The sequence below is a fragment of the Ovis aries genome, chromosome 15 (assembly GCF_016772045.2).
Source record: "Ovis aries strain OAR_USU_Benz2616 breed Rambouillet chromosome 15, ARS-UI_Ramb_v3.0, whole genome shotgun sequence".
In the NCBI taxonomy this organism is placed as follows: domain Eukaryota; kingdom Metazoa; phylum Chordata; class Mammalia; order Artiodactyla; family Bovidae; genus Ovis; species Ovis aries.
In genome coordinates, this window is record NC_056068.1 from 77,519,019 (window position 1) to 77,537,403 (window position 18,385).

Here is an 18,385-nt window from a genome sequence, read left to right on the forward strand (position 1 = left end):
TGTGTTCCAAATTTATATTTTAGTTGTATATTAACAATACTAACCAAGGGCTAAATTTTAAACGATAGGATGAATAGTCTGTATTTTAGTGGTTCTCATAATTTATCATGCATCAGAAATCACCTGGAGGGCTGGATAAATCACAAACTGTGGGCTCCATTCCAGAGTCTTTGATTCAGGATGTTGGAGACAGGGCTTGAGCATTTGCATCCCTGACGTATTCTTAGGTGTCCCTGCTGCTGGTGGTTTGAGGACCATACCTGGAGAATATATACCAACTCCACGGAGACATAGGAAGCTTCTGCCTTCTCTGTTTCTCTTTTCTATTCATTTCTATTTTTCAGGAATAATGTTCGGTCCTTTGTTCAACAGGAATCATGCTGCTATCAGAAGGAAACCAGAGTTTCATACCCACATTTATTCTCCTGGGTTTTTCAGAATATCCAGAACTCCAGGTCCCACTCTTCCTTGTTTTCCTGTCTGTCTACACAGTCACTGTGGTGGGGAATTTAGGCATGACATAATCATCAAGGTCAATTCAAAACTCCACACAATCATGTACTTTTTCCTTAGTCACTTGTCCTTTGTCGATTTCTGTTTTTCTACTGTAGTTATACCCAAACTCTTGGAGAATTTGGTTGTGGAGGACAGAACCATCTCTTTCTCTGGCTGCATTGTGCAATTTTGTTTCACTCACCTGTTTGGTGTAGCAGAAACATTCATGTTAGCAGCAGTGGCCTATGACCGCTTTGTGGCCATCTGCAGCCCCTTGCTCTATACCACCGTGATGTCTCCGAAGCGCTGTGCTCTCTTGGTGGCTGGCTTTTACTCATGGGGTGTAGCGTGCTCCATGACACTCACGTATTTCCTTCTTGCATTATCCTACTGCAAGTCTAGCACCATAAATAATTTTATCTGTGACCGCTCTGTAATTGTTTCTGTCTCCTGCTCAGATCCCTATATTACTCAGATGTTATGTTCTATTATTGCCATATTCAATGAGGCGAGCAGCCTGGTGATTATTCTGATGTCCTATATATTCATTTTTATCACTGTTCTGGGGATGCCTTCTGCAAGTGGGCGCTGGAAAACCATCTCCACCTGTGCTTCCCACCTGACAGCCATCAGCATCTTCCACAGAACCATTCTTTTCCTTTTCTGCATTCCTAACCCCAAAACTTCTTGGCTCACAGTCAAAGTGACTTCTGTGTTTTACACAGTAATGATTCCTATGCTGAACCCCTTGATCTACAGCTTGAGGAACAAAGAAGTAAAAAAATACATTCACAAGATTAATTTTCACAAAACCGCTTTGTCACTATGCATAATATTTTAAAATTCATTATTTCTGAAAAAAATAAATGATATCCTATACTACAGATTGTTCAGTTCTTGCGGTGCAATTGATGATTCAAATCTTTTGATAATTATGCTTTAGGTTAATATATCTATGGCAGGATAGCAGTTTATTGATGATTATTGAGTTTTACGTACATCAATGTTTAGTAAAATAGCTATAAACCATATGTAAACCAAAATTTAAAAAAATGACTGCTTTTTGTAGTATTTGTAAGTCATTTTTGAGTGAATTCAAATGTATTAAAAGTTTATGGGTATATGATGAAATTATTTTTTTCTGCCTTGGCCTGTTGGCATGTACATCATAAGAAAAATGATTAAGGAGAAGGTTCAAGCTTCAGACAAAGAAGGCATAAACCTGTTTATGACTTCCTCTTCAAAACACAAGTCTGGGAAAATTAAAGACAGGAGGGCAACATGGACTCCAAGAACTAATCAATCCAACACAGAGTAACAGTAAAATATGAGTAACCAACCAACAACACAGTTATTCCAATCATGCAATGACCAAGTGTTGTCTTAGACTAAAGTGTTTCGGCATGCATGACAGCAATCTGTCCTTCACTATATCCCAGAGTTTGCTCATACTCATGTCCATTAAGTCAGTGAAGCTATCCAACTATCTCATCCTCTGTTGCTCACTTCTCTGCCTGCCCTCAACCTTTCCCAGCATCAGGGTCTTTTCCAGTGAGTCAACTCTTCTCATTTGGTGGCCAAAGTGTTGGAGCTTCAGCTTCAGCCTCAGTCCTTCCAATGAGAATTCAGGGTTGATCTCCTGTAGGACTGACCTGGTTTGATCTTCTTGCTGTTCAATGGATTCTTAAGAGTTTTCTCCAGCACCACAATTTGAAAGCAACAATTCAGCCTTCAGCCTTCTTTATGGTCCAACACTCACATCTATACATGACTACTGGAAAAAACATAACTTGGACTATATGGACCTTTGTCAACAAAGTGATGCCTCTGCTTTTTAATACACTGTCTACGATCATCATAGTCTTCTTTCCAAGGAATCATAGATGAATGAATCATAGATGCAAACATAAAAATGAAAACTAAAAACAAATTTTTAGCATAAAACAGAAAAGATCTTTCAAAAGTTCAGTTCAGTTCAGTTCAGTCACTCAGTCATGTCCGACTCTTTGCGACCCGATGAGTCGTAGCACGCCAGGCCTCCCTGTCCATCACCATCTTCTGGAGTTCACTCAGACTCATGTCCATCGAGTCTGTGATGCCATCCAGCCATCTCATACTCTGTTGTCCCCTTCTCCTCCTGCCCCCAATCCCTCCCAGCATCAGAGTCTTTCCCAATGAGTCAACTCTTCGCATGAGGTAGCCAAAGTACTGGAGCTTCAGCTTTAGCATCAGTCCTTCCAAAGAAATCCCAGGGTTGATCTCCTTCAGAATGGACTGGTTGGATGTCCTTGCAGTCCAAGGGACCCTCAAGAGTCTTCTCCAACACCACAGTTCAAACGCATCAATTCTTCAGTGCTCAGCCTTCTTCACAGTCCAACTCTCACATCCATACATGACCACAGGAAAAACCATAGCCTTGACTTGGCGGAGCTTAGTCGGCAAAGTAATGTCTCTGCTTTTGAATATGCTATCTAGGTTGGTCATAATAATAATTTTTTGAATGAACATAAAAAGGATGGATCTTTAAAAAACAAAAAAATGAGCTTCATTGCCATTGAAAGTGTTTGGTAAAAGTTTCTTGAGCATAAATGCCACCATTAATAAGCTGACAATACAAGCCATAGATTTTGAGTAGGTATTTGCAGAACTTATATTTGATAAATGATTTCAATGTAAAACATACAGAGGAAGTCTTTATACTCAATACAAGAAAAAAGCCTACTTAAGGTTTTGATGAACCATCTGAGCACACATTTGACAAAACAGAACACACAAATACACACATGAAAAAATGCTAAGGATAGCTAGTCATCAATGACATTCTTATTAAAGTTAAAGCTTAAACCACAAGGAGAAACTACTGTACTCCATTTAGAATAGCTAAAATGAATAAAAGTTTCAAATGCTGGTGGAAACGTGGAGCAAGTTAAATGCTTATGCATGTCAGATAAGACTACAGGGTTAAATAACTTTGAAAATAGTTTAGCAGTATCTTATGAAGTTACAAAAGGACTTCCCAGACTATTATGTGACAGAAACTGTGATAGCAGTTTAAGCCTCGAAGCTGGTGGCAATTTGTTGTGCAGCATGGAAAACTAATGTCCAACAAGGTTGCTAGCTCTGGGTGACTAGGGTGTAGATACTGGCTCCAAAGCTAGTCTAGGGGACAGAGGTGTCAGCAATGGGGGGAAGATGCATTGTGGAACTCAAACCTATCTCAGTGAAAGAGTAACCATGCAGACTTGTGGGACTTTGGATCAAGCCATACTATGTACAATACTACTATGCCTGGTGGGAAACAGCCCCTGGTGTGTTATGCCTTCCTGGTAGAGTCTGGCTAGTGTTAGTCAGGTTGTCAGGAGCCTAGGGAAAGCATTTGTTGCTGCTGTTTAGTCAGTAAATTGTGTCCAAATCTTGTGCATATCCATGGACTGCAGCCCACCAGGCTTCTCTGTCCAAAAGATTTCCCAGGCAAGAACACTGGAGTGGGTGGCCATTTTCTCTACCAAGGGTTATTCACAACTCCAAGCAGGGATAGAACCTATGTCTCTTGCACTGCAGATGATTTTCTTTTTTTTTCTTACCACCGAGCCACCAGGCAAGACAGTGGATCTAATTGTGTGATATTTCAGTATGGTAGAACCAGTGGATTGATTGACACTCAGAGGTTTTAGAGATTTAAACATGTTTCCAAAATGCATTTTCCATTTATGAGACTGTATTTTTAATTGTATTAATATAAGCTTGAAAGTGTGGATTGCTTATATGTATTGCTTATAAGAAAACACAGTTTAGTTTCAGTAAAGAACATCACTGTTTCTGAAGACAATAATATTTATTTGGGTTAAGCAATAAAATCAGAGACCAAGTTATATTGTTTATACATCTCAAAACATATGCACTTCATACAAAGAATGGGAAAGAAAAATCACACTGGAAATATATATGATAGCAGTTAATATCTCTGAACAGTTTCATTTTAGCTTATTTATCTTTTGTTTGGGGTTTTATTATAGTCACCAAGTTTTCTTATTCAGCTCATATACTTTTTTATAATTATTTTTAAAGAAATTAATGAAATGGGCTCTTTGAGGTGCCATCTCCAGTGACTCAGAAGGAACTACCTTCTTGCAAATTGCCGCATGAAAAAAGCATTCAAGCTAGTTTACTCATGTGTGATATAAAAGTAAATACCTCAAGAAATGCTCTCTGGGGCCTAAATCCCCGCGGTCCTGGAAGCATACACAAGCCCTGCGTTTTGTTCATAGGAGTCAGATTCAGCTTCCACATCTCTCTCCCCCTCTCTCTGTTTCTTCTTTCTCTGAGTTTCTCTGGATGTTAAGAAAGAAGTATATTCCAGTCACACTAAATTTTTGTGGGCTCCTCCTATATGGGTTCGCTCCTTAAGGTTTTACATGATGTTTGAATTCTGAGTGGAAACGCCCCTGGAGACAATTAATAGTAGAAACAGAATCTTCAGGTGAGTTGGTTTCAGGTGGGATGGTCTATCTTGTTTCTTTTCCCTCCTTTGGGGAACACTGAGATCCTGAAACCTCTAAAGCAGTGGACACTGTCAGTCTCCGGGCAGTGATGTCTCCCAAGTCCGTTTTCCCGAAGGCTGAGCTTTGATCTCCTCCCCCGTCACTGGGGTATCATCCTGGATTTTGCTTTGAGAATATCCACACTGTGCTTTGCAGAGTAGTCACAATGAACTTTTTAAAAAGAATATTATAATGCCTGGGAATTCCTCAACACCTCAAAATTGACTCGAAAGAAGATAAGAATCATCTGTATAAAATAGTAATGAACCCCATAATATACAATTTCATTTTTCTGACAGTAATGTGTGCAGGTATGTCAAGGGTGTAGAAAATATGGCTGAAGTGAAAAGGAAAAGTGTCCTTGTGGTAGTAATTTGCATGAAATGCTTTATATACTGTTCAAGTGCTGCATCAGTATGTAAGAAAAAAGGAAATTGCAGGCATTATCTTCTGGGAATACCGACTTGATTAAAGAGGGTTGAAAATTGAATATAGCTAGGATAAGGGTTTAGGTAAAACAGAGCAGAGAAATTTAGATTTGATAAATTAGTTAATAGGGAGAAATAAAGTTTTTAAGAGTCAGAAACTGTCATAACAGCCACAGTAATCAAGAAAAGAAGAAAGTGATTTTCTCACAGTGCAGATTAGCAGCATCAGAGAGCAGCTGGCTGAGCCTCGGTGACCACAAGATTAAAAAGGAATAATTAATAAGAGTCAGATAATGATGAGAAAACACAGGGGGAACAGAGACAGTTATTGAAGGACAGTGGTTGATGAGTTAGCATGAACAGGGCCAAGAGGAAATTGAGACAAAGAGCTGAGCTACTCTTTGACCTCCTCACAAACTGTTCCTGCAGTTCTGTTGCTGCCAACTTTGAACCTTGATCTGTTTCTTAGATTGTTTAAAATAATAGGTGTTTAAAAATAATACCAGTTATTCAGAGTATTAAGAATTAAAATGGATGAGGGTGGGAAAACCTATATATTTTGAATTGCACAACTGTCAGACTTTGTGCTGATTATATTAACGTCATCTCCTAACTTAATACTTATATACCTATAAAATATATATTATCATGTCATTATTATTGATAAAGAAGCTGAGGCTCATAAAATCTGAGTGATTCGCCAAAGATCATACAGTAAACGCCAAAGCTCGGAGCTGAATTTAAATCTATGTTCCTAACTCCTTGCCTCTTTCACTGTGCCAGGCTGCCTGTCACTAACTCTCTTCCACTTCCCACCCATTCCCTTTTCTGCATATGGGAAATACATTTTTTGAGTGTCAAAAGTACCATGAAGCTATTAAGAAATAATGAATTATTTCTCCCTTCACAGGGTCAGACAAAAGTAAAATTGCATCTGTGTTTATGAGAGTTGAACTAATAGTCCCTTTATTAATGAATATTTCAGATGTGTGCTTGTTATTGGTTAAACTTATTTTAAAATCTTTGCTAAATAAATATACTTCTATTGCTATAAACTGCTTACCAGTACAAGATGCTTTTGGTTTCTCAAAATAATGTATACAAATAATGACTGTATGACTCAAAGCAAGATTATCACCTGTAGTTTTAATCAAACTCAATATTCCAGTCACCAGAAGTTTGGAGGGTGATAATGTAACCTCTTGTGTTTATTACTGTATTTTCTGATTTTCTTGAGAAACAGTATAGAATGTGAAAGAGTTGAGCAAAACATAGTTTATGTCTCTGTAATTCAGATATTCTGTAAGCCTTTAATGCTATAAGATTCCTAATAAATTTATTAGATTAAAAATATTGATAGCAGGTTAAGAGATATTGATCAAAGAGTTTAAAAGGCTATACTGAGAGCATCAGTGAGAAAGTGAGAGATATCAGTGGCAGTATGTGAGATAAAATGATAAACAGTCAAATAGAAAAGAAACAAAAGGGAGGGTACAAATTATAATACAGCTTCCTGACTTTACCAGGTCGCTGCGTTGAACCCAAGGCCAGTAATTTTAGCATCAAACTGCAAGCACTGGAAAACTTGAAGATAGAGCTTTATTTTCTTCAATGTCCATTTATGCTTTCCAAGATGTGAAAATTCTTGTGGTGATTCATGACCTCTGCCTTTTCAATGATCTTCAGTTAGAACGTAACGACAGAAGTACTACGGCCTCTAACAACATTACGCCTCCTGCTTTTAAACATAAATCTGAGTGCCATGTTTTCCTTTATTGTTCTGTTACTCCCACCAAACAACACCGACCTTCAGAATGGTGGAACTGTGAAAAACACGTTTTTCTGCAACACTATAGAAAATATTTCTCTCTCACTCTACACTAAATTCAATTTCTGTCACTCATGATCAACTTCAAACCTAACTCATCACTAGCATGCTGTGTTAATTCAAACAAGTGTCTTAACTCAGATATGCTTCCATTTCCCTTTGTAAAATATGAGACTGCTTGTTTTGAAATTCAAAGTCTTTTTTTTCAAAGTCTTATTTAGTGGTCAAAACTGCTACTGCTAAGTTTCTTTAGTCGTCTCTGACTCTCTTCAACCCCATAGACGGCAGCCCACCAGGCTCCCCCGTCTCTGGGATTCTCCAGGCAAGAACACTGGAGTGGGTTGCCATTTCCTTCTCCAATGCAGGAAAGTGAAAAGTGAAAGTGAAGTCGCTCAGTCGTGCCCCACTCTTAGCGACCCCATGGCCTGCAGCCTACCAGGCTCCTCCGTCCATGGGATTTTCCAGGCAAGAGTACTGGAGTGGGTTGCCATCGCCTTCTCCTAAGTGGTCAAAACTAAGGCACTAATATTTTAAGACAATGTCTGCTGCATGATAAATGAGATATCCATGCACTGTCATCATTATCCTTGTTATTTTATTATCGCTGTCTCAGATTTTCTCCAACAACAATTATGTGGTTTGCTGAAGGAAATCAGAGTGCCGGAGCCATCTTCACCCTTTGGGCTTCTCAGAATATCCCGACCTCCAGGTTCCCTTGTTCCTGGTTTTCCTCACCGTCTATGCAGTCACCATGGTGGGGAACCTGGGCATGGTCACCATCATCAGGATCAGTCCCAAACTCCACACCCCCATGTACTTTTTTCTCAGTCACTTGTCCTTGGTTGATTTCTGCTATTCCACCACAGTTACACCCAAACTCTTGGAGAATTTGGTTGTGGAAGACAGAACCCTCTCGTTCACGGGATGCATCATGCGATTGTTCTCGGCTTGTATGTTTGCAGTGGCAGAGGCATTCATGTTGGCAGTGATGGCCTGTGACCGATTTGTGGCCATGTGTAAGCCTCTGCTCTACACAGCAGTCATGTCCCCAAAGCTCTGTGCATCCTTAGTGGCCTGTCCCTATATGTGGGGTGTAGTCTCCTCCCTGACACTCACCTGTCCTCTCCAGACATTATCCTTCTGTGGGTCTAACATCATAAATAATTTCCCCTGTGAGCACTCTGCCATTGTCTCCGTCTCCCGCTCTGACCCCATTATCAGCCAAGTGATCTCTTTTGCCATCTCCATATTCAACGAGGTGAGCAGCCTGGCAATTATCCTCACTACGTATATTTCCATTTTTGGCACTATCATAAAATGCCCTCTGCTGGGGGGCGCCTAAAAGCCTTCTCTACTTGTGCCCGCCATCTGACCGCCATCACCATGCTCCACGGGATAATCCTGTTCCTTTATAGTGTACCCAGGCCCAAAAACTCATGGCTCAGGGTCAAAGTAGGTTCTGTGTTTATATAGTAGTGAGTCCCATGCTGAACCCTCTGATCTATAGCCTCAGGAACAAAGATGTGAAAGAGAGTGTCAGGAAATTAATGAATCACTTAATACAATTTAGTCGAAGATCTGTATGTCCAAAAGAAATATGATCTATTACATAGTATTGATTAAATCTTCTTGTAGAGATGATGAGTCAAATTACGTAGTCAACTCACTAGATCGTAAATTTAGAGCCATAAATTGGCTATTTGATCTCTTAGTTTTTGCTCAGTTCAATATCAAATAAAATAGCTGTATATCATGTGTAAAATGATGTGTATGAAAAGTGAAACTGTGAGTTGTTCAGTCATGTTTGACTCTTTGCCGCCCCATGGACTGTAGCCTGCCAGGTTCTTCTGTCCGTGGAAGTCTCCAGGAAAGAATAATGGAGCGGGTAGCCATTGCCTTCTCCAGGGGATCTTCCTCACCCAGGGATTAAACCTGGGTTTCCTGCATTTCAGGGAGCTTCTTCAACTTCTGAGCCAACATGGAAGCGCTGTGGGTGAAGAGTGTCTCCCAAATATCCATGTCACCCAGCACTCAGAATGTCACCTTATTTGGAAATAAGAGCTTTGCAGATGTAATTAAAGAAAGAGTCAAGATGAGCTTAAAGTGAACCCAAAATCCAATGAGAGTGTCCTTATAAGAGACAGAAAAAGATACACAGAGACACAGGGAAGGAGGGTGTGTGACTTCTGCTTCCCTCTCTTTCCTCCTAAACCACACACAACTCTTAAACAACAACAACAACAACTAATTTTTAGTATTGTTGCACATAACTGCTTCCTGGCTGTTTGTAAACCTGCACTCTACACAGCTGTTGCGCCCCAGAAGCTGTGCTCCATCCTTCTGGCTGGTGCTACAGCTGAGCATAGACTGTTTCTCACACTCATCCTTTCAGTTGTGCTCCCTACTGTGAGTCCATCTTAGTAAACATATTTTGTGTAAATATTCTGCTGCCCTTTTGGATCTTGTTTTACTTTAGCCAATGCAATGAACTAAGAAAGTTCATAGCCATCATTTCCTAGCTTTCCCTTTCTGTCACTATTTTAAAGATACTTTCTACCTGTGGGCATCACAGAGTCCTGTCTACCTGTGCCTTCCACACATCATCATCCTCTCTCTATAGCACGTGCGTGCTGTGTAGAAGTCACTTCACTCATGTCTGGCTCTTTGAGACCCTGGACTGTAGCCTGCCAGGCTCCTCTGCCCATGGGATTCTCCAGGCAAGAATACTGGAGTTGGTTGCCAAGCCTTCCTCCAGGGCATCTCCCAGACGCAGGGACTGAACCAGAATCGCTTATGTCTCCTGCAGGTACCTTATTACTAGCGCCAACTGGGAAGCCCTCTATAGTATGCTCAGTTCCAAATGCTCATAAGTGATTGTTCGAGTAGAATCTGTTTTATACCATGCCAATCCTCACACTGAACTCAGTGACATACAGTATGCGTACTGCCACACTCACTGACATAATAGCTTGAAACGGAGAAAGATGAAACACCTTGTAAGGAAGTTAATAGGCTCCAAAATATTTTAGTGCTCAATCCACTGTTAATAAATATATTTCTATTAAATCATGTATGTGCCTATTCAAATACCACCTACCAAGAAAAGTCTTTTCTGAAAATCTAATATAATGAGATAATCACTCTTTACCCCCTTAATGATAATCTTTTTGCAGGAACAGATGATATGTTAAGTACATGCAATAATTTATTTGCCTCATTTCCTTCTCCCCCTATACACTCCAAGAGAGTAGAAGTTTCTGGTATTATTATTGGATCTGATATCTCTAATGCCTAGAAATTTACCTAGAAAACACATTCGGCCTTCAATGAATACTTGCTGGGTGAATAAAAATGAAAATTTCTGACTAAATTCATAACATTTACTATTGTGCTCACCTAGGTAAGGGAGCTTCCCTCTTGGTTCAGATAGTAAAGAATCGCCCTGCAATGCAGGAGACCCAGGCTCAATCCCTGGGTCAGGAAGATGCCCTGGAGAAGGAATGGCAACCCACTCCATATTCTTGTCTGGAGAATCCCAGGGACAGAGTAGCTTAGCTACAGTCCATGGGGTCACAAAGAGATGGACACGACTAGGTGACTGACTCTTCACCTGGGTAAGACTTTAGATGATGTCTCCTTAATGAATATAGTTGTCACATGAGATTTAGAAAGCTAAAATAGCATACATAATACACTCAATGACTTATATGAATGCTTCTATTGCTGAGCACTCTAACTTGAAATATATTTCTTTGTCTAATTTTAAGTCTTTAGCTGTAGCTGCACATTCTATAAACATTTGACTCTCCTGCAGTTTTCAGAACCACAAAATGACACTTCCATTATCAAAAGGGTATCTCACAAATAGTCCTTGAATGTAGTTTATTAACACTGGTCATGTTCAATTTAGAGATCTTGCCCTTCTTAAGCTAATACCAATTTCAGAAAACCTGAAGAGTTTATTCAAATTTCTCCAAGCCAGGCTTCAACAATATATGAATCGTGAACTTCCAGATGTTCAAGCTGGTTTTAGAAAAGGCAGAGGAACCAGAGATCAAATTGCCAACATCCGCTGGATCATCAAAAAGCAAGAGAGTTTCAGAAAAACATCTATTTCTGCTTTATTGACAATGCCAAAGCCTTTGACTGTGTGGATCACAATAAACTGTTAGAAATTCTGAAGGAGATGGGAATACCAAACCACTGGACCTGCCTCTTGAGAAATCTGTATGCAGGTCAGGAAGTAACAGTTAGAACTGGACATGGAACAACAGACTGGTTCCAAATAGGAAAAGGAGTATGTCAAGGCTATATATTGTCACCCTGCTTATTGAACTTCTATGCAGAGTACATCATGAGAAATGCTGGGCTGGAGGAAGCACAAGCTGGAATCAAGATTGCTGGGAGAAATGTCAATAACCTCAGCTAGCAGATGACATCACCCTTATGGCAGAAAGTGAAGAAGAACTAAAAAGCCTCTTGATGAACGTGAAAGAGGAGAGTGAAAAAGTTGGCTTAAAGCTCAACATTCAGAAAACTAAAATTTTGGCATCTGGTCCCATCACTTCATGGCAAATAGATGGGGAAACAGTGGAAACAGTGGCTGACTTAAATTTTTTGGGCTCCAAAATCACTGCAGATTGTGATTGCAGCCGTGAAATTAAAAGACGCTTACTCCTTGGAAGGAAAGTTATGACCAACTTAGACAGCATATTAAAAAGCAGAGACATTACTTTGTCAGCGAAGGTCCATCTAGTCAAGGCTATGGTTTTTCCAGTAGTCATGTATGGATGTGAGAGTTGGGCTATAAAGAAAGCTGAGGGCCAAAGAATTGATGCTTTTGAAGTGTGGTGTTGGAGAAGACTCTTGAGAGTCCCTGGACTGCAAGGAGATCCAACTAGTCCATCCTAAAGGAGATCAGTCCTGTGTGTTCATTGGAAGGACAGATGTTGAAGCTGAAACTCCAATACTTTGGCCATCTAATGTGAAGAGCTGACTCATTTGAAAAGACCCTGATGCTGGGAAAGATTGAGGGCAGAAGGAGAAGGGGATGACAGAGAATGAGATGGTTGGATGGCATCACCAACTCGATGGACATTGATTTGGGTAAACTCCGGGAGTTGGTGATGGACAGGGAGGCCTGGCGCTCTGTGGTTCATGGGGTCGCACAGAGTTGGACATGACTGAGCAACTGAACTGAACTGAAACTGAGGGTGTTTGTGTCACTCAAGAGCTTTACTACCATTATCTACTTCTCTAGTCACATATTTGAACGTTGGAATTGGTCCTTGCTTACTTCACTATGATTATTTTCCAAAATCACTTTTCCCATCAGGCACTTCTCTATTTCCAGGGATACCAGATCTCTTAGGGTTTCACTCTGTTGAGAAGCACTTAAATTCTTGTCTTGTTCCTTATCTTTGAGGGAAAGATTTTACCTTTTCACTATTTAATGTCATGTAAGCTGAGTTTGTCACATATGTCCTTTAGTTATGTTGAGATAGGTTCCCTCTCTAACTGGTTTACTGAGAATTTCATCATGAAAAAAATTTGAATTTTGTCATTTGTTTTCTTCATTTATTGAGATGATTAATTACTTTTACTTGTGTTTGTTAATGTGGTATATCACACTAATTGATTTGCACATGTTGAACTGTCCTTGCATGCTTGGACTAAACAACACTTGATCATAGTGTATGATCTTTTCAATGCAGTTTTGAAGTTGGTTTTCCAACAGAAGCTTTTGCATTCATGTTCATCAGGAATATTGACTCTTAATTTTCATTCCTTGCTGTGTTTTGTCTGGTATTGAGATCAAGGTAATGCTGGGTTCATAACACGAGTTTGGAAGTACTGCCTATGCTTCTATTTTTATTTTTTGGAAAAATTTAGAAATTATTAATTCTTCAACTGTTAGAGTTCGCCAGTGAAGCCATGTGGTCCTGGACTTATCTTGTGGGGGAGCTTTGGATAACTGATTCATTCTCCTTATTAGTATTTTGTCTATTCAGATTTTCTATTTTTTCATCATTCAGTCTTTGTAGGGTGTTATGCTTTAGGAATTTAACAATTTCTTCTAAGTCATTTGATTTTTGGGGGGGCCGGGGAAGGGATGTTTATTATTCATAGTAGTTTCTTATGATCCTTGGTTTTTCTGTAGTATCAATGGTCATATCCCTTCTGCCATTTATAGTATTACTTATTTGAGACTTCTCCCTTATCTTGATAAATTTAGCTAGTTTTTCCTCCATTTTGCTTTCCTTTTCAAAAGTACAGCCTTTATGTTGATTGACTTTTTCTATTTCATTTTTTTAAACTCTGATCTTTGTTATTTCTTTTCTTTTACTAACTTTTGACTTAGCATGTTCTGCGTTTCTAGTTCCTTGGGGTATAAAAGGTCTAGCTTTTTTTTTTCTTCTTCTTCTTAATGTAAGCATTTTTTCACTGCAAACTTTTCTCTTAAAGCTGTGTTTATTGTAATTTGTTATTGTCCTCTAATTTTGGTCATGATATTTTTCTATTTCCATTTGTCTCAGGATATTTTAAAATTCTTTTTTGATTTCTTCTGTAAACTACTGGCTGTTCAGGGCTATGTTTAATTTCCATACATTTGTAAAAATTTTAAACTTATTTCTCTAACTGATTTCTAGTTTTACACTGTCGGGGTTGGGAAAGCGTTGGATATGGTTTAGATTTCTGTGACATCCTTGAATGAAGGTCTTACTGTCTGCCAGAGTCAGTTGATCTGGAGACGTGTCAGCCCTTAAAATGTTAGTCACTCAGTCATGTCAGACTCTTTGTGACCTCATGGACTGTAACCCACCAGGCACCTATGTCCACAGAATTCTCCAGGCAAGCATACTGAAGTGGGTAGCCATTCCCTTCTCCAAGGGATCTTCCTGACCCAGGGATCAAACCCAGGTCTCCCATATTCCTGGCAGATTCTTTACCATATCCCTAGGATAGTCACAAAAGCTGAGGTATATCTATGTGTACAAGTTCCTTCCAGGGAGATACTGATAAATTGGGGTTGGAGGCCCTCAGACAATTCAATAAGTCAATTTTAATTTAATAATTCCATTTATAGGACTTAAAATATTCTAGCCTTTAGTTCACATCCACTAGATCTCATAATAACAGCCAATTTGTAGATCAAATGAATCTTTAGAAGCTCTGATACAGGGCAGTCAAAGAGAGAGAGATTACTTAACCAGATTACACATTTATATTCCCTAAATTAGCAACAATGCACTGAGACTCCATTTTTCTTGGACAATAGCTCAAAAAATGATTTCTACCATGTTTCTGCTGATAAATAACAGTTCTAAAATATTGTGTGTAAAATGAGAAAACACAGTACAGGTGAAAACCCCTGAAGTCTTTTATTAAAAAAAATTATTCATAAGTTCTTTCCAGTATGATTCTGTGGAAGAGGTCAGTTTCTCACAAATGCCCCCTGTGGAAGCCAGAGAATCTTCTTGGGCTTTAATTTCATTCTGAAATGTTTTTGCACAAAATCACTCTATAATGATAGCTAGAAAATCTAAGACACAGTGGGTTTTCTGACTTTTGCAACTGTAATAAACAAGTACATGAATTTTACATGCTTCTTCAAATATATCTCTATTGTTTAGACATACTGATTCAGTGCTTTAGCATCAGTTTCTAGAGCAGAAACCCACAAAATAGATAATATTAAGAATGTATCCAGATGAATGCTCTTTACTTCTAGTGTGATATGTATCTTCTTTATAGATCAGCACCTTGGTATTCACAACCATTTTATATTCTTTCTAAAATTTATTACATATATATATATTCGAGCCACATACCATATCTTCAGTTAATTTTTATTTTGTTAATTATTGATGTCTAATGAACACTCACAAATGTTATCTACTCTGTTTATTCCTTCCTTTTTCTTTACTTTGTTCTCTCTCTCTCTCTTTCTCCACTTGTGTCCCAAACATTAGGTAAGTGCTTTGGAAAATACAGACAGAATGTAGAATCCTTGAGCAAAGATTGTTCACAATCTCATACTGTAGGCCATGATTTCACAAACAGGACAAAATTAAATAGAATGATTAAAGAAAATGGTTGTCTGTGAACTATAAAAAGGAACATTTAATCAGAGCTAAGAATGGGAGGAGTTGATAGCTAGTTATTAAAGAAAACTATGCAATTTACCAAGGCACTTTATTTTTTATTTTATTTATTTTTCGCTAGGCAAACGTAAATTTATTTATTTATAAATATAAATTTATTTATTTTAATTAGAGGTTAATTACTTTACAATATTGTATTGGTTTTGCCATACATCAACATGAATCTGCCACAGGTATACACGTGTTCCCCATCCTGAACCTCCCTCCCTCTTCCCTCCTTATACCATCCCTCTGGGTCGTCTCAGTGCACCAGCCCCAAGCATCCAGTATCCTGCATCGAAACTGGACTGGCAATTCATTTCATATATGATATTATACATGTTTCAATGCCATTCTTCCAAATCATCCCAACCTCTCCCTCTCCCACGGAGTCCAAATTGCTTTCAGTTTTGGGTTTCTTAATTCTAAAAAGGTGTTTGTATGTATGTATCTGTGTGTTCAGTTGCATCCAGCTCTTTGTGACCCTAGGGACCACAGACTGCCAGGCTCCTCAGTTCATGGAACTTTCCAAGCAAGAATATTGGAGCAAGTTGCCATTTCCTATTCCAGGGAATATGCCTGACCCAAGGATTAAATTCGAGTCCTCTGCATCTCTTGCACTGGCAGGCAGATTGTTTACCACTGAGGCACTGGGAATCCCCTGAAAAGGTATACAGCTGCTCAACTCAAGACCTCTGTAAGTGTCAAATTATCTTCCTAGAATCATTTCCTTCCCAAATTTTTGGATCTGACAATATCTCCTTTAAAGAAAACCTTTCTTCTGCACACTATGTTTTGACATTTGTTCCTAGATTTTTTAACCCTATATTTGTTGTTTTAATTAATGAAAGTCTTAAACTTTACTATGAATTGTATGTGTGGTTAGTTAGTAAATGTTTCTTTATTCATCTAGATTATAAGTTCCATTTTTATACAAACTAATGGGTTTTTAAAGAAATGTAAAGCACTTAGAGGCAGACAAAGAAGAATTAAATATTAATACACTTGAAATAAAGTTTGAATGAATGAATACACACAAAAATATGATAGAATTTGAAGAGCCAGGAAGTTTTACACAGAGTTTCATAGATAAGGTCAAGACATAAAACGAAGCATGACAAGTTTTGAAAACTGCAACAATTTCCTATGGCTGAACTTTAGTATAGATACTCATTTATTAAATGATTTGATAAAATTATATTTCTCATGTATCATACCATATAATTTTGCAAAAAAATAACTACTATATGTGTGTGCATATGTGTGATATAAATCTTTGAAACCATCTTTTATTTTTTAGTTTTCCTAGGGCATTTTTCACATCCTTGTTCCGTAGGCTGTAAATCAGAGGATTGAACATGGGAATCATAAGGGTGTAAAACAATGAGGTCATTTTGTCTTGATCTAAAGAGTAGATTGAACTTGGCCTAAAGTACATAAAGAGCATAGTTCCCTGGAAAATTGCCACAGGGGTTAAGTGGGAGGCACAGGTGGAGAAAGCTTTGAACCTCCCCTTAGCGGAGTGGATCTTTGAGACTGCTAGGATGATATAACAGTAAGAGACAAGAACTCCTGAAATTGAGCTCAATTCAATGAAGCCGAAAACAATAAATAATGTCAATTCATTGACCTGTGTATCAGAGCAGGAAAGAAGGTAGAGTGGAGGTAAGTCACAGAAGAAGTGGTTAATCTCATTTGACCCACAGAAGCATAAGTGGAATGCTAATGTCGTGTGGATCAAAGCATCTGTCATTCCCACCAGGTAAACCCCAGCCACGAGCAGGGAGCACACCCCATTGGACATGCTGACCGCATAGAGCAAGGGGCTGCTGATGGCCCTGTATCGATCATAGGCCATCACTGCCAGCAGGAGACACTCAGAATCTGCAAAGGTACAGGCAATCAAGAACTGTAGGGCACAGCCATAGAAGGGGATTGGTTTGTTCTTGGCCAAAAGGTCAACCAGCATCTTGGGCCCAATGGCTGTGGAATAGCAGAGGTCACAGAAGGAGAGGTGGCTGAGGAAAAAGTACATTGGCGTTTGGAGCTGGGGATCCATTCTAATCAAAATGATCATTCCAAGATTTCCCAGAAGATTAATGAGATAGACCATCAGCAACATGGCAAATAAGGTCACTGTCACTTCCAGATCACTGGTAATCCCCAAGAAAATGAATTCAGTCACAGAGGAGCAATTTTCTTTCTCCATTCTTTAATTTTTCTTATCTAATTTTTTGACAAAATGATCAGGAAAAGTATAGATAAATGTACGGACATCTGCAAAATATCTGTAAAGGAGAGCACAGTCTCTTTGTGTAAAAGTCATTTTATACTCAGAAAATTGCCCAATCATGTCCCTACTTTTTGAAGGAAAATTGTTACCTACCTGGCAAAATAAAAACAAACAAAAAACTATATTACACATTGAAAAAGTTTTATCTAAGTCTGCATGTCATTATGACATATATAAAACTCTACGAGTTTTTCATTTTCCTAGGTTTTTGCCTTCTTACCTCTGGAGGTATAATTGGAAGAATTAATGTCTTATTTTATGTTCAAAATACCATAGAAGAGACAGCAATGTTTGAGAGACCTGGCTGTTAGTTATAGGATTAAGCATTTTCCATCTCTGGAAATAGTCATTTGGGCACAAAAATTTGTTACCATTGTTATGTTTCTCAGAATACAGCTCAGCTAATGTTGATTTGAAATGATTGTCCATACATTCTAGAGCATATCAGCAACCATTCATAATGAAAATTACTATGTTGCCGTCCTGGTCTGTTACCTTCAGCATCTGGTAGACATAAAATAGGCACTATTGAGCTTTACTGTAGAAACGTGTTGCTCCTTTGCCACAGTTCTCTTTACTGATCTCTGCTTCGCCCTGGTGCCAGAGGATGGACCCCTTGACCAGCCAAAGAAGAACGATACAAAGAAGTGAAAACA

At 38.7% G+C, this 18,385-nt stretch overlaps 2 protein-coding genes and 1 pseudogene across 2 annotated transcripts; 2 read left to right on the forward strand and 1 right to left on the reverse strand.

Moving 5' to 3' along the window:
• Positions 1–377: 377 nt before the first annotated feature.
• On the forward strand, positions 378–1,328 carry LOC114118538 (olfactory receptor 5D13-like). Its single transcript, XM_060400202.1, is given in 3 exon segments — positions 378–516; positions 519–1,291; positions 1,293–1,328. Coding segments are annotated over 3 exon segments (948 nt in total).
• Positions 1,329–7,924: 6,596 nt separating this feature from the next.
• LOC114118320 (olfactory receptor 5D13-like) lies at positions 7,925–8,893 on the forward strand (annotated as a pseudogene).
• Positions 8,894–16,679: 7,786 nt separating this feature from the next.
• LOC121816624 (olfactory receptor 5W2-like) lies at positions 16,680–17,645 on the reverse strand. The gene has a single exon (XM_042232623.1). The coding sequence runs from the start codon at positions 17,643–17,645 to the stop codon at positions 16,680–16,682; it is 966 nt and encodes a 321-aa protein (XP_042088557.1).
• Positions 17,646–18,385: the final 740 nt, after the last annotated feature.

Excerpts from the sequence above, each read along its gene's own strand:
- LOC121816624 (XM_042232623.1), bottom strand. The coding sequence starts at position 17,645 with ATGGAGAAAGAAAATTGCTCCTCTGTGACTGAATTCATTTTCTTGGGG.